At 39.2% G+C, this 27532-nt stretch overlaps 1 protein-coding gene across 1 annotated transcript; it reads right to left on the bottom strand.

The window, feature by feature from the left end:
* Positions 1-243: 243 nt before the first annotated feature.
* Positions 244-21739, bottom strand: LOC148873937 (proteasome subunit beta type-3-like). Its single transcript, XM_088941543.1, has 7 exons — positions 21497-21739; positions 21217-21398; positions 21010-21117; positions 17396-17485; positions 16053-16137; positions 1433-1527; positions 244-682 (listed from the first exon to the last, which is right to left on the bottom strand). Exons 1-7 carry the CDS (start codon positions 21500-21502, stop codon positions 634-636), a joined length of 615 nt encoding a protein of 204 aa, XP_088797669.1. The 5' UTR covers positions 21503-21739; the 3' UTR covers positions 244-633.
* Between the last annotated feature and the right edge of the window lie 5793 nt (positions 21740-27532).

Here is a 27532-nt window from a genome sequence, read left to right as displayed (position 1 = left end):
AATGGGAACCAAAATCCCATTCACCAACTTCCCTCTCAAAATCCAAAAAATGAAAGGACCCTTCATATACCTTTGATCATTTATTGCACTCTTTAGTGGTGGATAGTAGAACGCGAGGGGGGTTCCATAGAACGGATGGGATGCATAGGACAGCATTCTCTTTCCATTTATATGCTAGTGGGTCATCCTTCATTTACACTACAGAACACTCATAACAAAAAGATCAATAAGAGGGTGAAAACATGACAGGATAATTCGAACCATCTAATAACTTAAAGATTCGAGTGTCAACAGCGCTTAGTAGAACTATTGCTAGTCCTCATGGTAAACCCTTAACCAGTAACAATTCAAATGCGAAAAATGATTATCCATCCTAATGGTAAAAGAAACATACAAATGTCTTATAGTAGTTGATCCTTGAATGAAGAAAATCAACTTTGGGGCGAAGAGCCAAAGTGAAAGTACCCCTACAAAGCTGGTGGCTGGAAGTTAATGCCTTGAATCCCTAAAGGCAGATTGTCTCCAATTCAAAAACAAAAGAGGCTTCATGTGTAGCTGTACTTGGAAATAAAACATAAAGAACACTGCATTGGAAATAGGAACATTAACCTTCAGGTCTATAATGAATTGTGATCAATCCATCCTCCCCTTCAAGGTTCTCTCAATTACTTCTGTTGGTGTACTGCAACAAAAGGCAAAAAGGGTATAATGAGAGTTTACAAATAAGTATATATATAAGCCTTGTGAACCTACTGCCTTCAAGATTTCCAGACAGTCATCATTACATGTATTGTAAATAGAAATGTTTCATCAATCAAGATAGGCCATCTCTTGATTCCATATAGCAGAAAAGTACCAGATGTTCCAATCTATTCCCGAGCTGGGGTTTTTGGAGAGAACAGAGTTGCTCATGTCATCAATGACCATCACGAATTGGATTACAAGATCATTAAGACTGTTGATCAATCAGCAGTCATCCCACTCCAGGAAAACTGGACCATCATTTGGATAGCCAACATTCATGAGATAACTCTCAACTGATTGCAGGCCAATTTTGGTAATGCTATGCAGCCCAAAGATAGAATGGTGAATAAAGACTGCTCAAGAAATTAATGCCATCACAAACTTTATGATGCACATTGATTTTTTTTTTTTTTATCAATATGCACATTGATTTTTTCTTTTATCTCTAGCATAGAAGCATTTCCCATATTACATATTAATGAAGAAAACAAAAGCATCCAGGAATAAAGGGAAGGGGCTCGAATCTGCTACCCCACATCCCTACCCACAGGACATTACAGTTGTGCATTGGGAATATCTCCCGTCATTCATGGGGAAATGTTCCTAATACACAAAGGTGGTGTTCTGTGGGCAAGGAAGTGGGAACAGTTTGTGGGTAGCAAATCTGGGGTGAAAGGAAAGGACTTACATGACAAATACATGACCTCCCCATCCACTCAAACAATCACGATCCATTGATGAAAGTAATGCCTGAGAGACTGTCTCAAATAATTCCTCTGGTTCCTGAACATTTCAAATACAAATTAGATCATCAGAAAGCTATTTCCGCAACATAAAGTTACCAATAATAATAGCCAAAAAGCTATTACCATAACATAAGCATTAGATGTTTAGCTCAGATGACACCAAAACAATCATACTCACTTGATTGTTTCTTTTTATTTTATTTAACAGGAGCAGCTCGAGTTTTGTATGTGGCCAACTGCCTTTCTTTATGTTTCTTTCCCTGTATTAGGTACTTATAGCCCCAAAAAGGTTTCCTGTATTAAGATATCCTACTACTAGGTCAAGGCCATAAAAATTGGAAGCAATAACCTTCATCTCTTTTAACAGATACTTATAAACTGCTTGAATTGTAGTGGAGACATTTCAACCATTTCCATTTTCAAACTTTATTTTGTTGTCCTTGATCCAAGTACAGGAAATAAATGAGCCGTTGGTTTTATTCTTATTTAAAATGCATGTGTTCATGGCTTCTGGGAAGTAAGAAAACAGATTTAAGACATTTGAGCCGGTTAGAAAGACTTTCCTTTGTATGTTTTCATGTCTTCTTATTTTTCGAAGAAAGGTAAAGTAAATTTTTCATTAAAACAAAAAGATTAGTCCCTAAATAACAAGAGGATGTTACATCAGGAATGTAAAAGAATTACATCTCTGAACCCTGCCACCCCTTTACTATTAACAAAAAGGCTATCAAAAAGGGAAAAATGTATAGTCCTTTCCTGTAAATTCTTTGCATACTGCTCCAAAGGAGTGCAATTTTCCTAAAATCTGTAAATAGACTGACTCATCCAAGACCCTCTTCCCTTTGAAAACTCTGTTGTTTCTTTCTTGCCATATCAATCAAAAAGCTGCTGCTGGGACAGTGTTCCATAAAATACTTGCTCTTTTGCTTAGGCCTTACAACTTCCAATCTCCATCCCTTGAGAAAATCCTCAACTGAAGCAGGAAAGCATCCCTTGGCAGCAAATAATTTCATCATTTTGGACTAAAAACATTGTTAGCAAAACTGCAGTGAATGAGAATGTGATTAACAAGTTCGTCATGCTCTTCACACAACTCAGACTGTTCTATCCACCACCAATTCCTCTCTTCAAGAGATTATCCCTTGTTAAAATATTATTCATATTATCTGTCCAAACGAAAAAAAAAGACACTTTTGAAGGTACACATTTGCTCCATACAGCATCAGATGAGAAGCCACAGACTCCTTGAGATGTCACATGGTTGAAGGACTAAACTGAGAACTGACCAGATTTCTCCCAGGTCACTCTCCCATCTTCTCTGCCAGGATTTATGTGGGTGTTGTACAATGACTGCATTAGGCCCATCAGCAGATGTTCAACTTCCCAATCATTTAAGTGCCTCCTAAATTGTGGTGTCAACACCCTGACTACATTGTTTTCTGAAAAGTATTCAGCTACCTGTGCCTCTTTGTTTGTTGCTAGCTTGTACCAGGATGAAAAGTCATCTTTCAAAGGTCTGATTCCACACCAACAATTCTTCCAAAATCTTACTCTTTGTCCATTCCTTACTGCATACATTACCTCTACTGAATTCTCTGTGGCTTTTCTTAACCCCTTCCAAACAGAGAATCAATAAGTGTGATTGGCTACACCAGGGTCCCAACCAGTACTCCTTACACAGCTCCCCATTCTGCTTGTTCAGTCTCCAAACCCACTTTCCCATAAAGCTACATCCACTTTAACTTTCTCACTCCCAAGCCTCCAGCTTTCCTTGCCCTACAAACCTTTTCCCCAATTGAACACATTAAACTTTTTTTTCCCATCCTTCCAACCCCTCCATAAAATCTTGCATCCTCCTTTCTAAATTAGATGCCATGCTAGCTGGGATTGAGTACATTAAGAGTAAATACATGGGAATGGAAGAGAGAACAGTCCTTAACAGTGTTTGCCCCCATATGATAAATATTTAGCCTTCCAAGAAGCCAATCTTCTCTCCACTTTTTATTTGGGAACTGCCTCCTTGGAAAGGTTTAATACCCACAAGCACAAAAGTTTACACTTGATTTGCAAATCATTTTCACAATTTCATGGTAATAAGGAATCAAAACCTATTTAACATGGTATCCGGTAATAATCTTCAATTTAAATTATTTATTTATTTATTTTGAACTATATCTATGCCCTGATTAATTTTTTTGTCAGTCTGGGGTTTCGTTTTGTCCCCACCCTTTTTTTAATAGTTAAGCAAAAATGTATTAAAAGAACAAGGGAATGTGCAAATGAGCTTTGCAGAAAAAGCAAATCCTAACACCAAAAGAACCTGAAATTTGACCCTACACAAGATAAACAAAATGAGAGCTCAAGGCCCAACCCACACAAGGGAAGACAAAGCCCACAGTAGCATACCCAAAAAATAAAAACAAGAAGCAAGGGCTCAAGATATCCACCAGCCCAAAACCAACCACAAAACATAGTTTTCAAGGTGCCAAGGTGAGGCTAGGCAACCGGGGGGGGGGGGGGCACCTTATGGCCTAATTGCCTAGGCAATGTGATAGAAAAATAGCCAGGCCCAACACCACCAATCGGCCCATCAGTGTGATACCCATGCAGCCTTACCCAAAGACCTACGTGAGGGGACCACGCCAGCAAGTTAGTTACAATTGAGAATCTTCCCCATGTGATGTAAGGCCTATAAATAGCAGAATAATAGTAAAGAGGATTACCTTTTGGAGCATCAACCCTTCTTTTCTTCTTCTTCTCTTTCCTATAGGAGGTCCGAGCTCCCTCGAAGAAGCTCCTGAGGTAAGCAGCTCCTACCAAGTGGTATCAGAGCCCAGTCCTGGGCAACGACATGGTTGGAACCAGATCCTCTGCCAATGACAATCGCATTGAGAATCTGGAAGGGGACTTCACCGAAATCAAGGCAGCCCTCACAGCAGTCCTGGCCAAACTGGGAAAGGCACCCATCAGCAAGAACAATGAAGCTGAAGGAGAGGTAGTAGTTAATCCAGCAATCAGAGTGGAATCTAGAGCCGAAAGGTATTTCGAGTACCATCAGACACTAGGGAATCAGAGGGTTGTAGAGACTGTGAAATCTAGCCGTAGGGCTATTTTTGTAATTTCACTCCTCTTTGTTGTATAACTATTCTTTGTATTCTCTTTCTCTTGTACATTAAGGGCAGATTTGTCCTTTTACCTTTTAATATAAATATATCTTTTAGGGTGTCGACTAACACAAGGTGTCACACCCACCATTCGGATGTGTTCTCTTCTCTCTCCCTCTCTTTACTTGACTTTCAACTGACAAGGGTATCAATCGCCACAATACATCTGGAAAGAGAAGCTATCCTCTGGTTCCAGTGGTTCCACGGTCACACCTACAAGTGACCTGAGCGAATTTTACTAAAGCCCTTTGTGTGCGATTTAGACCCACTGGGTTCGAGAACTATGATGAACAATTGGCCAAGTTGTGCAAGACCAGGTCTGTGAGTGACTATCAAGTGGAGTTCGAACGCCTCTCCTCCAGGGTTCAAGGGTAGCCGGAGAGCGCCCTGTTGGGGAGCTTTGTTGGGGGATTGAGGAACGACATTCATGTGGAGGTGAAACCCATGCAACCCCCCATTGTAATGGCCATCATAGGCCTGGCCAGGCTATACAAAGAGAAGCTGGGCAGACTTAAAAGACACCTTGTTCGACCCCATGGTCCCCCCTACTGAAAACACCTACTATGGGCCAAACCATTGATGAAAGAACTGGCCCAAACCTAATTACTCTGAGTTCCCCTAAACTTGAGGTCCAAGGATTTCAGCCAAATGTCCCCTACAAAAGACTCACATGGGCTGAGATGCAAGCCCGAACGAAAAAGGGCCTATGCTACAACTGTGATGAACGATTCGGCCCAGGTCACAAATGTAAGGCCCAATAGGCCTTCCTTTTGCAAATAGATGGGTCAGAGGAGGGAGAGAATTTAGAGGGGGGAATTAATGAAGACAACTCAGCTAACCTTGATATGATTTTTGGGTTAGGCCCACCTGAAATATCATTGCAAGCCCTCACTGGGCTCACTTCACCTCAAACCATGCGCATTGTGGGCCGACTAAAGGGTCAAGAGGTATCCATCTTGGTAGATAGTGGAAGTACTATGAATTTTATTTATGATGAATTAACAACTCAGCTGAGATTGGCCATTAGACCCACCTCAAAGTTCAATGTCCAAGTGGCCAGTGGAGGTCAATTACAATGTGAAGGTATTTGTAGAGGGCTGGATTTGATCATCCAAGGAAAGGTTTTTCAGGTAAACTTGTACACGTTGGCTTTCAGTGGGGCCGACATTGCGCTTGGAGTACAGTGGTTGCACTAGTTGGGGTGTGTAATTTGTGATTGGTCCAAATTGACCATGGAGTTCCAAAGAGGGGACCAAACGATCACCCTGAGCGGGTCTAGGTCGTTGGAGCCACAACCGACAACCCTTAACTCCCTACTGAAATCCAGCTGGGGCTTTAATAGGTCCACTTTAATGCTCTTGGGTCCTGGAATCCATAACCACCGAAGCCCACAACCCCACGAGCCACTGAGACCCCCAACTACAAGGAATACTAGCCACGTTTCATGATGTTTTCAAGGAGCCGCAGGGACTTCCCCCAAAAAGAACTCAAGACCATCGGATCCCCATTTTACCCAGTGCAGCACCAGCAAATGTCAAGCCTTACTGGTACCCACATTATCAACGCCAAGAAATTGAAAACCTAATGTGAGACCTCCTACAAAAGGACTTCATCCAACCCAGCAATAGCCCTTATTCCTCTCCAGTTCTACTAGTAAGAAATAAGGACAACACTTGGCAGTTTTGTGTGGATTACTAGGCTTTGAACACTATCGTTGTCAAAGACTGGTTTCTCATTCCTTTTGATTGATGAGTTGTTAGATGAACTATGTGAAGCCCGAGTTTTCTCAAAGTTGGACCTTAGGTCAAGTTACCATCAAATTCGGGTTCACAGCAACGGTGTGAACAAAACGGCCTTCCGGACTAATGATGGTCATTACGAGTTCCTAGTTGTGTCATTTGGTCTGACTAATGCTCCATCGACATTCCAATCACTCATGAGCGACATCTATAGGCCCCACCTCTGTAAGTTCATTTTGGTGTTCTTTGATGATATTTTAATTTATAGCCCTGGTTGGGAACAACATCTCCTACATTTGCAACTAAACCTGGATGTGCTAAGGCAAAATCAACTCTCGGCCAAGCTATCCAAGTGTGTGTTTGGACAGGAAAGGCTACAATACTTCTTAGGGCACATGGTAGGAGGGAAGGTGAAGGCTGACCTTGATAAAGTGGCCAGCATAGCACACTTGGCCTGACCCACCACAGTCAAGCAATTACGAGCCTTCCTGGGCCCAACTGGATATTACAAACGGTTCATCGGGAATTATGGGTTGTTAGCTGCCCCGCTGACCCAACTCTTGCATAAAGATGCCTTCCATTGGACGACAGAAACCCAACACACCTTTGACACTCTTAAATGAGCTGTGTCATCTCCACCCACATTGGTTTTACCCGATTTCAACTAGCCCTTTGTTGTTGAATGCGACACCTCGGGTACCGGCATCAAAGATGTAATGATGCAAGGGGGCAAGTCGATAGCCTATTTCAGCAAGACTCTAACCCCCCGAGCCCAAAATCAGTCTACCTATGTTAAGGAACTAATGGTAGTGGTCTTCGTGGTGCTCAAATGGCGACACTATCTCCTCGGCTAGCGCTTCACCATTAGGACAAATCAGTGATGCCTTAAATATTTGTTGGAATAGCATATCCTCACAGAAGAACAACAAAAACGGGTGTCAAAACTACTGGGGTTTGATTACACAATACAGTACAAAACCGAGGCTTCCAACCATGTAGTAGACGCACTACCAAGACAAGAAGAGTTGCATTTGTTGGCGAGTCCAAACCTGTTTACCCCCTTTTAGATTAAGCAGGAGGCTTTGTCCGACCCAAAATTGGAGAACATTAAGAAGAAATGGGTTGAAGATCCAACCCAAGTGCCTGAGTACTCGATGAAGGACTCCTTACACTATAAAGGAAGGTTGGTCCTACCACCAACAGCTCCTCATCTAATGGAGCTTTGGCAGCTTTTCCACTCCTCCTCAGAAGGCGGTCACTCTAGCATATTGAGAACCTACTAGCACATTGCCACTCACTATTATTGGAAAGGAGTGAGGGAACATGTCCAACACTTTGTGGCCATCTGCCCTACTTGTCAACAGTAGAAATATGATACTCAGCAACCCATAGGGCTTCTTCAACCTCTCAAGATTCCCAATTAAGTTTGGGGGATCTCACCATGGATTTTATCACAGGTCCCCCATCCTCACAAGGCAAGACAATAATAATGGTAGTGGTGGATAGGCTCAGCAAATATGCCCACTTTGCCGCTCTATCTCACCCATTCACAATAGCCAAAGTAGTAGACTTGTTTGTCAGAGACGTTACCAAACTGCATGGGACTCCAAGATCTATTGTCTCTGATCGAGATCCTATATTCATGGGAAAGTTTTGGCAGGAGTATTTTAAAATCCAGGGAACCCATTTGGAACATTCCACAAGTTATCACCCCCAAGCTGACGGGCAAACGGAAGTGGTAAAAAGGTGCATTGAAACTTATCTAAGGTGCTTCGTCGGGCAGGGACCAAAATAGTGACTGAAATGGTTACCGTGGGCTGAATTATGGTATAACTCCACTTACCATGTGACCACAAGAATGACACCATTCAAGGCGTTGTATGGAAGAGATCCTCCTGCTGTTCTCTCGTACGAGTCAGGTTCTACCCAAGTGGTGGCAGTAGATGAATACCTCTCTAGCAGAGATTTAATCTTACAAGAGCTCAAAAACAACTTACAAAGAGCCCAACAAATCATGAAGGTCACATACAATCGCAAACATCGCCAATTGGAACTCCAAATTGGCAACATGGTTTATTTGAAGCTGCATCCCTACTGATAGACTTCAATGGCTAAGCGTGCTTGGCAAAAACTGGCACCCAAATACTATGGCCCCTTCAAGATTCTTGAAAAAGTCGGCATAGTTGCCTACAAGTAGGAACTATTGCCTTCTTCCAAGCTCCATCCAATTTTCCATGTATCCCTGCTCAAGAAACACATTAGTAGCATAGAGAAAACTCAGGCCACTCTTCCAACTTTCTCTAAGGAAGAAAATTATGATTGTAGAACCCAGCAAGCTGATTGACTTCCGTTGGGTTCACAAGGGGAAATACTACATAGAAGAAGCCTTGGTTGTGTAGAGCCACCTTCCTGTCGATGAACCAACGTGGGAAGACTATTCTCGCCTTCAACAAGAATTTCCCCACATCAACCTTGAGGACAAGGTGAATCTCAAGGAGGGAAGAGTTGATAGAAAAACAGCCAGGCCCAACACCACCAATTGGCCCATCAGTGTGATACCCATGCAGCCTAAACCGAAGACCTACGTGAGGGGGCCATGTCAGCAAGTTAGTTACAGTAGAAATTGATGATTGCAGTTTTAGATGAATTCCTTGTGAATAAAGAAAGAAGAAGAGAGGAGAAGAAAAGGAGTGGGATGTCACCCAGAATTGAATTAGCTCTAGCCGCCAACCCCTCTTTGTATTATATACTAAAATTAAAAGAATGAGAGATTACAAGAATGCCCTTAGTAGGGCGGCTACTTAAGTAGCTGAACAGTCACAACTTAAAAACATAAACTAATGGGCCTAAAGCCCAGTAACTTCATAACTTAACAACTAAAAAATAAAAGATAAATAATTGGGCCCAATAACTAGAAATCAGCCCAACTCAACACTCCCCCTCAAGTTGGGAGTAAATGTAACACATTCCCAACTTGCGTAGATCATGCTCCAACTTGTTCCTTGCAACACCTTTTGTGAGAACATCAGCAAGTTGCAAATCAGAAGTAATGTATGGGAGGCAAACTTCCCCAAAAGTTACCCTTTCTCTTATGAAATGTCTATCCACTTCAATGTGCTTTGTCCTGCCATGCTAAACTGGGTTATGGGCAATGTTAATTGCTGCCTGATTATCATAGTACAGCATCATAGGTTCTTCAGCCTCTACACCAATCTCTCCTAACAAAGAGCGGATCCAGAGAAGTTCTGAAACTCCATGTGCCATGGCCTTGTATTCAGCTTCTGCACTTGACCATGCCACCACTGTCTGTTTCTTACTTTTCCACGAGACTAGATTACCCCCAACAAGGGTGCAGACTCCTGAAATAGATTTCCTATCATCAAGGCATCTTGGCTAATCAGCATCTATATAAGCCTCTAGCTCCAACTGTCCATGGTCAGCATATAGTATGCCTCTGCCTGGGTGTCCCTTTAGATAAGCAGGAATTCTGTCAACAGCCTCCCAATGTTGGAATCATGGGGCATGTATTGACTCACCACTCACTGCATAGGAAATATCTGGTCTTGTCATACACAAATATAGAAAACACCCCACAAGTCTCTGATATCTCCCAATGTCCTTTACCAGCTCACCTTCTGATGCGTTAATTTTGTGATTCTGATCAATAGGAGTACTAGCAACCTTTGTTCCAAGCTTCCTAATTTCTTGTAGAAGATCCAGAACATACTTCCTCCAAGAAATAAAGATTCCATGTTTTGATCTTGCAACTTCAATGCCCAAGAAGTACCTAAGCTCCCCAAGATCCTTAATTTCAAATTCTCTATTTAGATTCTTCTTCAAACTGTCAATCTCACTAAAGTCATTTCCTTTGACAATAATATCATCCACATAAACAATTAGCACTGACACCAATGTTCCCCTCCGCTTCACAAACAAAGTATGGTCTGATTGAGTCTGAGTGTATCCAAAAGCAATCAATGCCTTCCTAAACCTATCAAACCATGCTTTGGGAAACTGCTTTAAACCATAAAGTGACTTCTTAAGTCTACATACCTTCCCCTTTTTAACATCACTATAGAAACTAGTAGGGAGATCCATATAGACTTCCTCTTGCAAATCTCCATTTAGGAAAGCATTTTTCACGTCAAGTTGAAATAGGGGCCAAGAGTATGTGACAGCAAGAGAGAGAAGTATCCGAACAGAAGTCACCTTTGCAACTGGTGCAAAGGTCTCTGAGTAATCAACGCCATAGGTCTGTGTGTACCCTTTTGCAACAAGTCCGGCCTTATACCTTTCTATACTTCCATCTACCTTATATTTAACTGTGTAAACTCATTTGCATCCAACAATCTCCTTGCCCTCTGATAAATCCACAATCTCCCATGTCTGATTCTTAATTAAGGCTTCCATCTCTTCCTGCATAGTTATCTTCCACTCAGGTTTGGAGAGAGCCTCACTGACACCCTTGGGTATAGACACAAAGTTAAGAGAAGAAAGGAAAGCACGATAGGAAGGAGAAAGTCCATTGTAAGATAGATACTGTGAAATACAATGAGCAATACACTTTCTCTTCCCTTTTCTGAGAGAAATAGGAAGGTCCAGGTTACCTGTAATGGGATTAGTAGAATCAATGGGAACTAAAACAGTAGAGAGATCAAGAGGAATGCCTAAATCCGTGTCAACTAAATCTGGAGTCTCCAAGGAACCGACAGGAAGTGATGTGAGTTCTTCTGTAATGGAATTAACCTCCCTATGAAGTCTCGGTCATAAGTAACACTAAGAAACAGGACGCATAGGAGGTGGTAAGGTAGGTAACATAGGAGGATCAAACACAAGAGTGGAACAGGAACTGGAATTGGAAGAGGAATAGACTATTCACTCACTTCCCCAAAACACTCCCCCTGAGAAGGATCCTTTCGAAAAGAAGGATGTGGACTCAAAAAAAGTGACACCCATAGTAACATACCGACTCCCAGAGGTTAGATCATAGCAACATTACCCTTTCTAATTTTCTACATATCCAAGGAAGACACTTTTTTGCCTTTGAGTCAAGCTTTGAGCGGTGAAGACCAAGAATATGTGCAAAACAAACACACACAAACACCCTGAGAGGAATATGGAGCATCTCCCCCTCATGAAAAAAGAGACTGAATGGTGTGCTGAATCCAAGTATACGAAAGGGCACCCTATTAATCAGAAAGATTGCTTGAGAACTGCATCACCCCAAAACTGAACTAGAACAGTAGATGTGATCATCATGCTTCTTACAATCTCAACAATGTGTCTGTTCTTCCTCTCTGCAACACCATTCTGCTGTGGACTGTAGGAACAACTGCTCTAATGAGCAACACCATATTCTAACAGATACGAAGCAAGGTTCTTTTCAAAGTATTCCCTGGTATTGTCTGATCTGAACACTTTTATTTGTATCCCAAACTGTGTTAGCACCATCTGATGAAATTGTCGAACCAAGCATGGTATCTCATCTCGAGATCTCATTAAGTAAATCCAAGAGTATCGAGAAAAATCATCCACAAATAAAAGAAAATATCGATAGCCACCCATAGAAGGAACATGGTATGGTCCCCACACATTAGAATGAATAACATCAAAAGCAGATGAACATCTTTTATTATTAGCTTTAAAGGAATGTCTATAATGTTTTCCAAGTTGATAACCTTTACACTCCAGACTGGACAAATTAACAGACTCAAAAAGCTTTGGAAATAAGAAACTCAAAGAAAAAGACAAATGACCCAAACGATTATGCCAAAGCATAATCTGACTCACAGACCCCGACTCACCATCCCTACTGACATGATGACCCTGATGATGAGGAAGCACATCCAGGAGGTAGATTCCATTCACTTCACGACCACTCCCAATCGTCCTATTTGAATCCAAAACCTGCAAAATACAATGACCAGGAAAAAAATTACTGAGCAATTCTGGTTCTTAGTCAAACTACTAACAGATAACAAGTTAGTACTCAATCTGGGAACATGAAGGACAGAGAGTAGGGAAATGGAATCATTAATCCTGACAGACCCCTTCCCAGCAATGGGAACATGAGATCCATCAGCTGTGGAGACTCTGTCTCTGCCAAAACAGAGCTGGTATAAAGAAAAAATAGTGGAACTATGGGTCATGTGCTTTGAAGCTCCAAAACATATAATCCAAGGAGGTCCCTCCTTACCTGTAGTGGCATGTGAATTACCTGTGTGAGCAAAGGAAGTAGAGTGCTCCACAAGAACCACCTGTACCTAGCTGTCCACCTGTTACTAAGTTAGGACTAACAGTATCCCGCTGATTCAGGAACTACCCATATCTCTCAAGTTCGGCCCTCACTGCAGCAATTGAAACAGACTCCATAGTGGTTGTAGTAGGAGGGGCAGGTATGTCACCAGTGACTGCCATGTGAGCATTTCCCCTTTTCTTAGTCTATTCGGCACAAGATGAGGATGAAGCTTCTAGCAAGTATCTCTTGTGTGTTTAGGCTTCTTATAGTAGTCACAAATCAAATCCTTCTTATCTTCCTTCCTAATTTCACTGCCACCTCGATCTCCACCCTGTTTAGGTTTCACAGTACTAAGCATGGCTGATTGATCAAAACCAGAAATTTTCATCATCACATTTCTCCTGCTCTTCCCCTAATACAAAGGCATATGCCTAAGAGAGAGTAACATTGTCCCTGGAAAGAATATATTGTCTTGCAATATCATACTCGGGATTAAGGCCAGCAAAAAATTCAAAAACCCTATACTTCTCTAGGAGCTTCAGTTAGGCAACTGCATACTTAGTGGTTTCCCAAACAACTGTCTCCAGATGGTCAATCTCCTGCCACAGGGTTTTAAGGGCTGAAAAGTAAACAGCAATAGGTCTATCTCCCTGCTAGGTAGCAATAATTTGATTCCTCAACTGATAGGTCCTAGCAACATTCACACTCTGTGAGTAGGTTTCTGCAATCCCATCCCATATTACCTTAGTCGTATTTGCCCACAAAAAGTTTTTACTTATATGGGGCAACATCGAATTACATAGCCAAGTCATCACCATATAATTTTCCTGTACCCACCGGGAGATGTTAGTTTCGGGTTTCACTTCCTCACTAGTGATATACTCCAACTTCCCACGAGCACTAAGGGCCACCTTTGCAGATTGTGACCATTCTAAGTAATTTGAATCATCCAACTTAATTGTAGTAATGGTCCCAGCCCCGAAAAGGTCTCTGACACCTCCCACTGGTCTCATTTCACTCCCAGGTTTGTTTTCAACTCCATTAACCTCCATAATTATCAAAAAAGGGTTAGAAGGTTACTATAACATGAAAGAATATGAAATAAACCACTTCTGGTGCCCTAGATGATCCTCCCACAAAAGATTCCTTTTCTGCAGGACAGGAGAAAAGAGAGAAGAGGCAGCTGCTCTCTCCAAAGACCTCCAAAATAGGCAGGACTTAAACCGCCCCCTTCAGAAAACTCCAAGAAACCCTAAAAAATTAGAGCGCCACTTCCTAGGTCAAAATTGAAGAGTCCTACAGATACAGGACTTTCCCCCTTTCTCTACTTTTTCTTGAATTTGATGGGAAACCCTAGACCAGCTATAGGGCAAAACAAATCCACCAAAAAATCCAAAAACTGGGCTTACCTAAGATCTTTGATCAACCTCACAAATCACCATATAGTCGACCGATCTAGGGCTGCATGATAGAATAGCTCAAGGAACCTTGGGCCTACTCTGATACCAAGTAGAAATTGTTGATTGCAGTTTTAGATGAATTCCTTGTGAATAAAGAAAGAAGAAGATGAAAAGTTTCAGTAGTAGAGAAGAAGAGAGGAGAAGAATAGGAGTGGGATGTCGCCCAAAATTGAATTAGTTCTGGCCGCCAACCCCTCTTTGTATTATATACTTAAATTAAAAGAATGAGAGATTACAAGAATGCCCTTAGTAGGGCGGCTACTTAAGTAACTGAACAATCACAACTTAAAAACATAAACTAACGGGCCTAAAGCCCAATAACTTCCTAACTTAACAACTTAAAAATAAAACTCCCTTCTCTTTCCTATAGTAAAGAGGATAACCTTTTGGAGCATCAACCAATCTTTTCTTCCTCTTCTCTTTCCTATAGGAGGTCTAAACTCCCTCAAAGAAGCTCTTTAGTTAGGCAGCTCCTACCATAATAGATTTTTTGAAGTAAAAGACATATATCCTAGGGTAGTTCCCTAGGTTCCAAGATCATATTTCCTTAATAGTTATCCATAATTTTCATAAGAAAAGTATATACTTCATGTTAAAGTATAGAAAATCAACATATTCATGAGAAGAAAAAGAAGAAAAGAAAAAAGAAAGTTCAAAAAATATAGGAGCTGAACCCCCTATTTTTGTTATATGAAAAGAAGAAAAGAAAAGGTGGAAGAAGAAGAAGAAGAAGAAGAAAATGTGTTGATTAGACAAAATTTTAAGTTCTTTCTTACTTATTGGTTCAGATTTTGAAGTTTTTGAGGATTAAATACAGCAGTTAGCAATGTCTATGTTGATTAAACCCTAACAAAAAAGAAATTAGTATATAAACATACAAAATGAATAATTCAGTTTAACCATGTCTATTTTATTAATTATAAACCCATAAAATTAAAAATATAAAAGTATTTTATAACACAATATACAAAACTGCTTGGTGATTAGGCAAGGTGAGGCTCCAAAGCGTCTCATCACCTTGACAACCATACCATAAAAGACAAACAACCAACACCAACCAAGATTCAATGAAACCCTAACACCTAGGAGAGCCACCATAGTTCCAACCTCCACAACACTCACTATAAAACCTATAAACTTACAAACCTAGAACAACTAACAAACTCGAGCTCTTCCTCCATGCTCAATTCATTGTTAAAGAGAAAAGATGAAGGGAAAAACTTATTTGAAGTCAAAAAACATATGCAGGTTGTCTTGACAGATTAAAAGACAAGCATTCTTGATGGAAGAATAATACATGGACAACTAAGGGAGGGCCTAAGGGAGCCATGGTGCCCCCATGCCCCCCAGAATCTCCATGGATGGTTGGCCCTCATCCATGTTTCTTTGCTCCTCCTCCCGTGTCCCCCCCCCCCAAAAAAAAAAAAAACAAAATAAAATAAAAAATTCCTGGCTCCGCCCTGCATATTCATATGTAAAATAGTAAGTGTGCATCTATTTGTAATGCATGTTATTTGCCATATTTGGTTCTAGATGGATTCTAGTTTAACCTTGTCAAGAATTTTGTATCTTTACTATGTCAATGAGGAGAAACTCAATAATTTGTCAGGTCCAACCGACACTTGGTGGACTTACAAATATAAGATGCCATAAACTTTTTTCTTTTCTCTGTTGGGTTGGAAAGGTGGATCTATTTGTAATGCATGTTATTTGCCATATTTGGTTCTAGATGGATTCTAGTTTAACCTTGTCAAGAATTTTGTATTTTTACTATGTCAATGAGGAGAAACTCAATAATTTGTCAAGTCCAACCGACACTTGGTGGGCTTACAAATATAAGATGCCATAAACTTTTTTCTTTTCTCTGTTGGGTTGGAAGGGTGGAGGGGTTTTGTGAATGGATCAAAGATATCGAGTACTTTGTGCTTGTAAATATAAGTGCAGCTGAATATGCTACAAACCATGTCAGGCTTGTACATCGACTCGCATGCACCATAAAGAGACTCTGAGGCAGTACCAGCAACAACAAAATCTTTGGCAAGTTCCCTGCACATCCAAATGCAAGAAAAATAAGTTAAGCAATCCATGGGAAGGAGCTTTTAATATCAAACCCAATCCACAAAATGTAAATTAAGAAAATATTAACCTCATACGAATTAAAAAGTTGAACTGAAAGTATACGATAGTAAACCACATTCAACATGCACCATTTCCTCATCTGTGAACCACAGATGATCAGAGAAATATTAGAAGAAAAGAGGACGGTGACATGAACCCCCACAAATGATACAAGAACTATCCCAACTAACATTTCCCCATAAAATAGCAGGCCAAGAAAATGCATAATATAGACCCTTACCCTGAATTAGACCACCAATATAACTTATATCTATTTATACCATCCATATCCAGTATGACTGCCATGATATATGCTAATCTCTGGACTCATCTTAAGTAGCATATATGCTTCTTTCCAAGGATTTAGCTTCCCTGGTGTTACATCTGGATTCCCAAGGACATGGTTGTCTCCTTGTACCCAACCCACTACCACCTGAGAATCCCCTTCCACCTAAAGATTGCCAAACCCAAGAGAGCTCCTAGCCTCAGTCCCTAAAGTGAAGAGAAGACTCAGCCTGGTAATGGGATCCCATGACTTATCAGTCCTCTAAGCCGCCTTATCTCTCAAAACTTCAACTCAATTCTCATTTTCTTATTTAATGGTTTACTCAGATAAGGCTTATTTGCACCCTTTTTAATCCTGTTGGATGTAATACAGTATGCTAAGTGCTACCATGTTAAAACAGGCCAGGGTGGTATGGAATATGTCAAGTAATGCTGCATTTGATATTGTGGTTGAAACAATTCAGGGAGCTTCTTGACATTATTCTGTGATCTCAGTCTTTTTTTTTTTTTTGGATGATATATTTTGTAATCTCAGTTCAAACTCTAGTGTTCAACCATATCAAAATCTAGTTCAAATTTGAACTATAAAACCTTGATTAGATGAGTTATATGCCTAGAAGAGCCTATCTAATATCATCTCATTGACAGATATGCAACAGAAGATGGTTGATTTATATATGCCACATTGATGGCAACATAAAGTTTTCACTGATCCTGGAAGATGTATTTCATCAAAATGATGCATTTCTGAAAGCAGAAGTAAGATTTGGCTGAGAAGAAGATGTGATTCTAGAACAAAAGTTAAAAACAATGTAAATATTTATAGCTGCTAACATCCTATAGCATGTTAGGGAACTTCTAAATAAACCAAAACAAAGATGGAGAAAAGAAATCAACATACTTGGCACCAATTGAATCCATTGTGCAAATAAATGGCTTGTCATCATCTCCCAACCCAGCAATTACAGGTTGGCAAAAGTATGGTCCAAACCTGCAAAATCAAAATAGTTATATTTCCTGTATTTTAGTAGTCTTACCTTTGTCACTTATAAAAACCATAACAGAGAATATGGTGGTTGAAAGCATGTTTACATTTGGGGATGGTGATGGTGGTAAAGAGCATGATATATCATCACAAATTTTGTTGCAAGCTTTGGCAGATTTCGAGCTCAACCATGAGCTCTTAATAGGAGAAGCTGCTTTCAGAGGGAAAAAAAAAAAAAGCACAATGCACAATACTTATCCTAATGCTGATTTGTTGGAAATTTTGGTTAAAGACTGTGTGAAAGGTAGGGTGGTGACATTGTGGAAATTGGAGAGGGGGAAGAAGTTGGAAAAGAAGATTTTGTAGAGTTAATAAAGCTGTTAGGGTGGGCAAGAAAATCGATACCAGCAGGGTTGAGGAAGATAGAAGACTGCGCTGCAAGATGTAGGGAATCGGAGAATTGAAAAAGAAGGTTGTCAAGTGGAGGTTACTTGGGAGGTGGATGCCCCGCCTTCTAGGGAAGAATTAAGCAGAATCTGTGGTGACGAGGTTGAAAGAGAAAAAGCTAGACAGGTGTTTTCAAAGGCAGGAGTGGCTGATTCTGTTAGAGGTGAGTCTAGAGAAAAGGAAGAAGGGTTGGAAACAGAAAAAGAAGGTGGAAAGAACGCGGTAAGGAGGACAGAAGTGAATTCATCGGGAATGGTTCAGGAGCAGAGGAGATGATCATGACTAGCATAGAAGAGTCTTCTGCGGCAAGGGAGGACCGGAGGAGGCAAAAGTGATTGAAAAAAGCAATGCCATAAGCAGTGTGGTGTTAAACAGGTTTCAAAAGTACAGAACAAGACCATTAAGTCAAAGGGAAGAAGATGAACCTAAAATGAAGGGGAAGAAATTCAAGAAGACAAATTTTTGTTGGATGAAACAAACATGGTGGAGGGCTCGGTCAATATGGATCTGGTGGTGAACAAGGAAGTGGAAGTAAAACTCTTGGTTTATTCTTTTTTTCTTTCTCCATGGGAGGGGGAGGGAGGATTTGCAAGGAAGATATTCAAGGAGATGGAGGAAAGAGATAGAGCGGAAAAGGAGGTGATCCATGATGGTGAGGGTTTCAGTATTTGGGTAGAAGTTCAAGTTAAATTTGGGATCATGGGACTGGATGGAGTGATTGATAGAGAAGGAGATGAGGGAATTGAATTCAAGACCTTCGAAAAGAATGCAGTGTTAGAGTTGGAGAGAATCAATGGTAGTGATTTAAAGGTCAAAGATCTTAAAAAGAATGTGAATGCAATGAAGCCATTTACACTGTGTTTGGTTTGAAGGAAAAGTAGGGAAAGGAAAGGAAAGGTAGGGAAACCTTTACAAACCTTGTATAAGTTTTCCTACCTTTCCCTTCCTTTCCTTACCTTTTCCTTCAAACCAAACATAACCTTAGAAGATTAAGGTGCCAGCAAATTTCCTGGTTTCAAAAGCCTTTACAAGATTGGGAGGAAGTGCATTTGGTGTGGAGCCTGTTAAAAAAGTGAAGAAACTCAAAAATCTCAACAAGACAGGGAGTAAGTTTGTAGCGGTCAATTTATCAAACACCAAATAACTGATTTTGAGTGGGTTTTGAGGGTTGGTTGTGGTTGAAATTGCTGTCCATGGTCTAGTTTGGGAGGGTTTCGGGGATTTCTTATTTCCTTTTGATTTGGGCGATGTTTTTTCTTTGTGTTATGGTCAGTTGGGGCTTTCGAGGGTCAAAATTTAAGTCTAAGGTTATCCTTTGTTGTTTAAGCCAAGTGTGATTCAGACTTTGTGGGTCTTGTTTTCATTGGTTGGGTCTGGTCTTTCAGGGGTTGTGCTGTTCTCTCGGTGACTACTTGTCACCCTCCTTTGTATTCTTCTTTTTTCTCCAATGAATTTTGTTTTATCTTCAAAAAAAAAATAGAGGGAAGTAAGAAATTGGCATTAGTTTTCCTACAAAGCGAGGAGAATGCCAAAATAGTGTTTATGGAGTTAGAAGAGGAAAGAACAAGATTCAAAACCATTAACCCCACATGTCATAATCCAACATGTGCTTTATGTAGCAGATTTTGAAAGGATTTGATGAGGTTAAGAACGTACAAATTGATGATTTAGGAAGTGAAGAAGGTGTGGTGGTGGGTAAGGGTAAGGTATTGCTGGTTGGATTAAAGAAAAGACTGTTACTCAGGGCTTCTTTCTGGAGTTAGTTACAATGTGGTCAAGGATTTCTTAAACTCTTTTTTTGAGTTGCATTGATTGAATCATTGAGGAAATTGTGTTTTCTTGTGGGTGGGTTGAATGAGGCACGTATAAGGATTTCCCATTTCCATCTTTTTCTTTTGGTAACTATTAAGCTTCATTGATACAAGAAAAGAATGAGGCACGTATAATATGCTGAGCATCATATATATAGACCAAAAAGCAGTGACCTAACCCAATTTTGCCTTTCTCATTACAACTGAGACAAAAATAATTGATCCCTATTCATCCCTTGTTCGTCCAATGCATCAACCAAACTATCTCAGAATTTCTGGTATGATTTCTTATTTTCTTTATATAATTGTAGAGCCATTGTTTCTGATAGGGATGAGGAGTGATGTTAGTTTTTCAGTTGCTCAGTGATATCTTATCACCTGAGCTTGTATCCATTTTATCTTTTTCTCTAGCAAAAAATTCTTTTATTTAATTTAAGGGGAAAAACTCAGAATGACATCCACATAGTACCATAAAAATGCATGGCATCTGAAAACAAATACCATTGGCATGCAACTCAAGCATGTTTGTATAGTTTCTCTTATAATAAATGGAAATTTTGCTAATAAAAGAAAGAAAATTCACCATAAAAGTACATGACATCATAAATACCTATAGTTTTTTATAATAATCTAAAATGATTTATCTGTGCTTTTATCATCTAATAAATATCACTGTACATTTCTGCATACTTCACAATGTTTCCACCATGTCTATATTTTTTACAATGTTTGCACACAAAATTTATGACACTTTTCTATATTTGGATGACGGACATTTGCACCAACACTAACATCTTAAACCTCGTTTGGTTTTACCCAACTTGCTAAAAGTAAGTCCGATTGATAGATTAAATCAAACATTTTTTATGGATAGACTTATCAAACTTTTGAAAAATGGTTTGTGTGTTTTGCAAATTGACTAATAAAACACCAAATAAAAGTATGTATTTTTTTCAATCAAAAATCTTAACCCATTTTCTAATAGTAAGCTCAATTGATATTAGACTACCATCCAATCACAAATAAATTAAGAAATACAAACCCCCCAAATTTTGGTACATAAAATAGAATTAATGAGAATACACTTTCAATTTAGAACAGCCAACCCAAACCTAGTGAACTTTACAAACAACTACCATTCACAAGAATCAGATATAAAAGTTACATAAAAAATCAGCTTTTGAAAGGGCCGTAAATTCTGTAAATTCCAACATAAGCCATTCAAAATTCACCAAAATCCTATCTCGAATGCACCAAAACTAAATGACCAACCTTTTCTCGTATAGAATGGCGGAGACAAGATTGGAAAATGTTTCAGGTTTCATATCCCTCTCTTCACGAAGCTGGTATAATTTATGACGGAAGACGAGCCGTTGATACCTTTAAATTAAATAAACATAGCAGAGAAACCAATTCGAAATAATTTAGAGATAAGAAGGAAAAGAAAATAAGAAGCAAACTGAAGTGAAGAACACTCACAAAGTTTGAGCATCGGTAGCAAGGCCAGAGAGGCCAACATAAAGCTTATCGTGAATCTTGTAAATCCTCTGGAAGTCGGTAGCTATGGTCTGGAGCTGCACTCCGAGGCGCCGATCACTGGCGATGGCGAAGCAGTTCTTCCCCACCATGGCTATAAGGGCACTGCCATTGTACTCGAAGATCTGAGGAAAGAGAGAACGAACTCGGATGAGATTGATTGCGTTGCAGTAAACTTTAGGGTTTTGAAATAAAAATACAGGCAATGGAAGACCGAACCTACCGACATCTTGACAGAAAACAGGGAGAGAACAGAGAAAGAGGGTCTGAATAGCAGAGAAGAGAAGCTTGGGCACAAAGAAACTAGCGAAGGATCTGTCTCTGCATTTTCTGTCGGAAAACTTGCTCGTCACTCCAGCCTCCAAGACTATGTTTCAACCAGACCGGAGATCGAACCGTTAGAATTGTTTAGATCGAGTCGTCCGGTTCGCACCAAATTGAAATGGGCTCCGCAAGTTATGGATATATCGTCCAATGGGCTGGGCTGGACACTGATATAGGTCCACCATGGAGCCATTCACGGGTCGGGTTCCGGTCGGGCCTTATCTCTACATTAAGTTGACTTTTTGGTCGGTGGTCCCAATCCCAAACTGATTATTAATCAGGAAAAATCACATAGACAAAAGTGTCCCAGTTAATAGTTGGGTCTACCGGATTCTTAAATAATAATAGTAAAATACTAAATTATTTATTTATTTAAATAAATAACTTAATATTATATTTAAATAATAACTTAAAATTTAAATTTCGATAATATAAGTTTAATAAAAATTATAGTAAAATACTAAATTATTTATATGTTTATCAAGTAAACATTTTTAACTAATATTATCTTATATATTATATATCAAAATATCAAATTTACCATTTTAAACATAAAATATGATAAGAATTATAAGAAGATTAAAAAAATCTTATTTTTAATAAAATTACCACTTCAAGACAGGTAAGAACCAAAATTGACCCAATTATTAATCAAGACAAAATCATTGAACTAGAAACAACATAATTGGTTTGGTTCAGTTTGGAAAATCAGGCAGAACTGACCATTAACAACCCTACTTAGATCTTGAGCCTAAGCCCAACCCTCATATAAATCTGAAGCCTAGTTCTGAGCCCAAAGCCCGACCAAGAAAATTGGGCAAGAAGGTTTTTATTTTTACTCAATAATAAAACTAATAAGTTTATATTTAATGACCTTAAAGAGAAAGAGAAGAGGAATAAAGAAAAAAAATATATGTATTAAAATTTTTATTCTATTAAACATTATCAAGTTGGGCTTGGTCTTAGGTCGGGCATTTTTAAGAAGCCTGAGCCCGACTCAAAAAAAATAAAAAGTCAAGCCTAGTGTTGTGGGCCCAAGCCCGAGCCCAAGCCCACAAGCTTAAAATCTTGTCCAAGCCTGACCAAGAATGAGCCAAGATAAGTCGGCCCCATTAGGCTACCTAGTCCATGAACAAGTCTAGTCCACCCATAATTATTTTCCAAAAGGTGCATGTTCTGAAAGACAAAAAGCACCTTTATGGCTCCATTATTAGGGGTGAGCATGGATTGATTTAGTTCGGTTCCATAGCAAAATCTGGAATCTACCCTATAGGGGTTGGTTCTAGGCATTTAGAACCAAAACCTACCCTATGAAGGTTGGTTCCTAGGTCAGTGATGGAATTAGCAATTCTGAGGTCGTTTCCAAGGTCCACCTGTGGAACTTGTTATTTCTTTACACTCTTCCTTAAAAAAAATGAAATATGTTCTTTAAAAACTTGGTTTTCAATAAATATAATATATAGGTTGACTTATATTATCTTTATTAATTAAATTAAGTAGTTTAATATGTAGATGTAAGCGATAACATACTAATGTGCATGGCTCATGCATGTATCCGGTGCATGGCACATGCACCCAAGACTCCTACTTCATCATGTAAACTCTTCTTCCCTCTTATCCTGTAAATACCTTTCCTACTATACTTCTCCTTCTTGTAGATAACCCTTATCCTATACACTTGTAGATTATCTTTGTAAAGGATAAACCTATCCTAACAAGATAACAATTATCTTAATTAGGATTGCATCTAACCTATCCTATTTCAGATAGAACTTCTTGTATTTTATATAAATCATCAAAGAAAGGATAATAGATATTTGACCATTATTATCAATTGTCTCTCTCTTATTACCCTCATATGGTATCAGAGCCACAGACAGTTCCTTTTATTTTCTTCTTTTCAAGCAGTTTCTTCTTCAAATTTTTGTCATGTCTTCTAGCATGTCTACTAGTTCGATCAATCAAATAACCTTTGGAGTATGAGGGAATCACATTCCTTAGTTAATTTCGGTTCGGTTGGATGGTTCCAACTATATTGTCTGGCATTTTCAAGTTGAGAATGCCCTTTTGAGCCATGAGCTCCTCAGATATGTCAATGGGACAAACCCTTGTTCATCTTGCTCGCTGATTGAACCCTATACACAATGGGTTAAACAGGATCGTTATATTTTTAGCTGGTTGTTGTCTTCTCTAACAGAAACAACATTAGTGCAAGTCATGGAAAGCAAAACCAACAAGGATGTTTGGGAAATGCTTGAGTCTTTATTGTCCTCGAGGAACAACCAGTGTAGTTGGTCTCAGAAATGAACTCAGAGCTCTACGCAAGAATGCTCTCACCATGTCAAACTATCTGCAAAATCTCAAGGTACTTGGTGACAAACTAGCTACAATTGGTGAGCCCTTGACAAATTCACAGTTAATTCATCATGCCTTCAATGGTCTCGGTCCAGACTATGATGCCTTCTCTACAACAATCATTACTTGGACAGATGAATTACCGCTTGCTAGCTTGCAAGGTATGCTTCTCACTCATTTAAATCGTTTACTTCATTCAGTAATTGCATCTGCATAGGCTGGTTCTCCTTCTACGAATCTTGCCTCTAAGGGGAAGGATTCCAAGAAATATAATAAATTCGATTTCCTCACAAATGGGTAATGGTTCTACTAAGCCCTCAAAATATAGCAATAATCCCTGTCAAATTTGTGGAGGACGAAATCATTCTGCCAGGTACTATCAGAAACTTATTGCACACATTGAGAGTTTAAAGAACCCTAAACGACCTCAACCCCTGGCATTTACGGCTATATTAGGACGTGACAAGCAGAATACAGATCTTTGGTTCCCGGATTCTAGTGTGACACATCACCTCACTTCAAATCTGAATAAACTACAAATACATTCTGATTATGATAGATCTAATCGTGTATCTATTGGCGACATTTCAGGTTTGTCGATTGCTCATTCTGGTTCTTCTACTATTTCTGCTTTATCTTCCCGATCACTAATTATGAATAATATTCTACATGTTCCTCGGATCTCCTTCAATCTATTATTTGTGGCTCAGTTTTTCACTGATAATGATGTCTACTTTGAATTTCACCCTCATGCATTTTTTGTGAATGATCGACGCACCAGGATGATACTTCTTCAAGGGCCAAATAGGGATGGTTTGTATCAGCTTCGTCTCCCACTCAAGATATCAGCTTTGTTCCCTTCTGCATTTGTAGGTACTCGTGCCAGCTCTACAATTTGGCACCACCGATTGGGTCACCTTGCTCTTAGAGTGACTCAACAACTTATTTCTTCTCAGCACTTACCAATAGTACATAGTACTAATTTAACGTTTTGTTCAACTTGATCTATGGCAAAAAGTCATGTACTTCCCTTTTCCAGAAATCACGCCATTAGTAATTCTCCATTAGAATTAATTCATTGTGATTTATGGGGACCCTCTCCAATGGCATCTGCTTCTGGCTATCGTTACTATATTATGTTTGTTGACGATTTTAGTCATTACAGTTGGAATTTTCCTCTTACTTGCAAAACTGAGGCATTTAATGTGTTCTTAAAATTCAAAGTCAATGTTGAATTGTTGTTTGACACTAAAATTAAATATTTTCAAAGTGATGGTGGCTCTGAATTTAAGAGCTTTGAGAACTATTTTCATCATGTGGGTGTCTCTCGTCGTATATCATGTCCATACACAAGCAAATAATGGGTGAACTGAGCACAAACATCGCCATATTGTTGAAATTGGTCTTGCTCTTTTGACTCATGCCAGGATTCCTCAAAAATATTGGTTTGAGTCCTTTTCCCTTTGAGAAATTATTTGGTCATCCTCTGGACTACCTCAAAATTTGTGCCTTTGGATGTGAGTTCTTTCCACATGTTCGACTGTATAATAAGCACAAATTACAACCACGCTCTCTTTCATGTGTATTTCTTGGGTACTCTAATTCTCACAAAGGATATTATTGCCTGCATCAATCTATGGGATGGATTTTTATCTCTCGGAATGTCATTTTTAATGAGGATTCCTTTCCCTTCCTTACTGCGACTGTTGCTACATCTTCTCCATCATCGACTTCACCGCCTCCAGTTGGTGCTCCTCCCCTTGTTGTTGCTTCTGACACAACATTGCTATGTGAGGTTTTATCTTCTTTATCTACACCTCAAGATGTTGTGCTCCCTTCAACTGCGGTATCTACTGATTCTGCCCTACTGCCTACCTCTTCCTTGTCATTTCCAAGCTCACAAGGATCCTCGCTGGGTCCTTGCTATGACTGATGAATATAGGGCTTTAACTCAAAATAACACTTGGACTCTTGTCCCGGCACCCCCTGATAAAAATATTATTGGAAACAAATAGGTTTTTAAAATCAAGCGTAAGCCTAATGCTTTGGTTGAACGTTTCAAAGCCTGCCTTGTTGTCAAGGGATACTCTTAGGAAGCTGATCTTGATTACGATGAGACATTCAGCCCTGTGGTCAAACTGGCTATGATTCGCATATATTATCTCTTGCAGTTTTCTTTAACTGGGATATTAGCAATGCTTTCTTACATGGACACATTTAAGAGGAAATATATATGATGCAACCAATTGTGTTTGTTGATCCCAAATTCCCAACGCATGTTTGCCACCTCAATTGATCTCTCTATGGTTTGAAACAAGCATCTCGTGCATGGTTTACATGGCTGCATGATTTTCTTCTTTCTCTACGGTTTCTCGAATCTCGAGCAGATGCCTCTCCATTTATTTTTCATTCTGGATCTGATATTATTTTAGTTCTTGTTTATGTTGATGTCATTATCATTACAAGATCTTCCTCATCTGCCACTAGCACTCTCATTCACAATCTTGCCTCTCAATTTTCTCTTCAAGATTTGGGCTCTGCACATTATTTTCTTAGTGTTGAACTTCATAGATCGTCCATTGGTTTTCATCTCTCTCAACATAAGTATATTGATGATCTTTTGAATCAAGCACAACTTCACGATGCCAAACCCCTCTCTACCTTTTACATTACTTATTATACACATTCAAATATTAAAGTGAAAACAAATGATCAAATTACTTAGGAAACTCAATGGTCAAGTGAGACCATGGCCTTTGTAACCATGAGTGTTTGGGTTCAAATCTTCACATCCTCAAAAGTATTTCAGGGTTTATTTCAAGACAATTTCAGTTCCAAGGTTGATTCCCCCGAAATCCAACCAATGTCGATTTAGGTAGGGTAAACCCTTAAACCTTGACACTTACTTGGGTGGGAATCTATTCCAAGTATTTGGAACCAAACCCTACCATGTAACAGATTAGGTAAGAATGATTTAGGAGTAGTTCAAGGTCAATTCCATTCAATTCTAGGTAGAACTTACCCATTTGCTCACCCCTACTATTTATGTGCAAAGCAATTTCACTTGTATTTTACACATCATAAGATGATATGAGTGTAAATTCCAGTAATTTTGTTTGTAGTGCAATTTTATTTGCACTAGTGGAAAAAATATGGAAATCCAAATGAATTGAGTACAAATTCTGGTTTTTTATTAGGATTTTATCTTATTTTGTTTGTTTATACTCTTCTCATCTATGCTAACATGCATTTGTATTTTTTCTACAACAATAATAATTATGCACTCAGAAATGGAAACCAATACATCCGGGGGGGGGGTGAGTGTGTGTGACTCCCAATAATGAGCACACAATTTTTCCTTATAATACATACCTAAACTACGAGCTAATACATTAATAGATCTTGGGACATAAGAAAAAGAAAAGGTGAATAATGATATTTAGTGAAAAAGATATTAATCTATGCTATCTACGAACAAAGAACAAGGAACAACATCAGTATTGTTAGACAATACATGAATATTGCTAGACTGTTTAAACTAGATAAATCAGTCAATGCATGGTAGATAGACATTACTTTG

The sequence above is a fragment of the Nelumbo lutea genome, chromosome 1, assembly GCF_056320005.1.
Source record: "Nelumbo lutea isolate HS-2025 chromosome 1, American lotus-T2T, whole genome shotgun sequence".
Classification (NCBI taxonomy): Eukaryota; Viridiplantae; Streptophyta; class Magnoliopsida; order Proteales; family Nelumbonaceae; genus Nelumbo; species Nelumbo lutea.
This window is presented reverse-complemented; position numbering and strand designations above follow the sequence as displayed.

What these genes read in the sequence shown, in the direction of transcription:
- LOC148873937 (XM_088941543.1), bottom strand. An exon ending in ATGGATTCAATTGGTGCCAA is followed by an intron (nt 16,138 to 17,395) that starts GTATGTTGATTT and finishes TTGGATGTGCAG; the next exon opens with GGAACTTGCCAAAGATTTTG. An exon ending in CGATGTACAAGCCTGACATG is followed by an intron (nt 1,528 to 16,052) that starts GTTTGTAGCATA and finishes TGAAATGTTCAG; the next exon opens with GAACCAGAGGAATTATTTGA.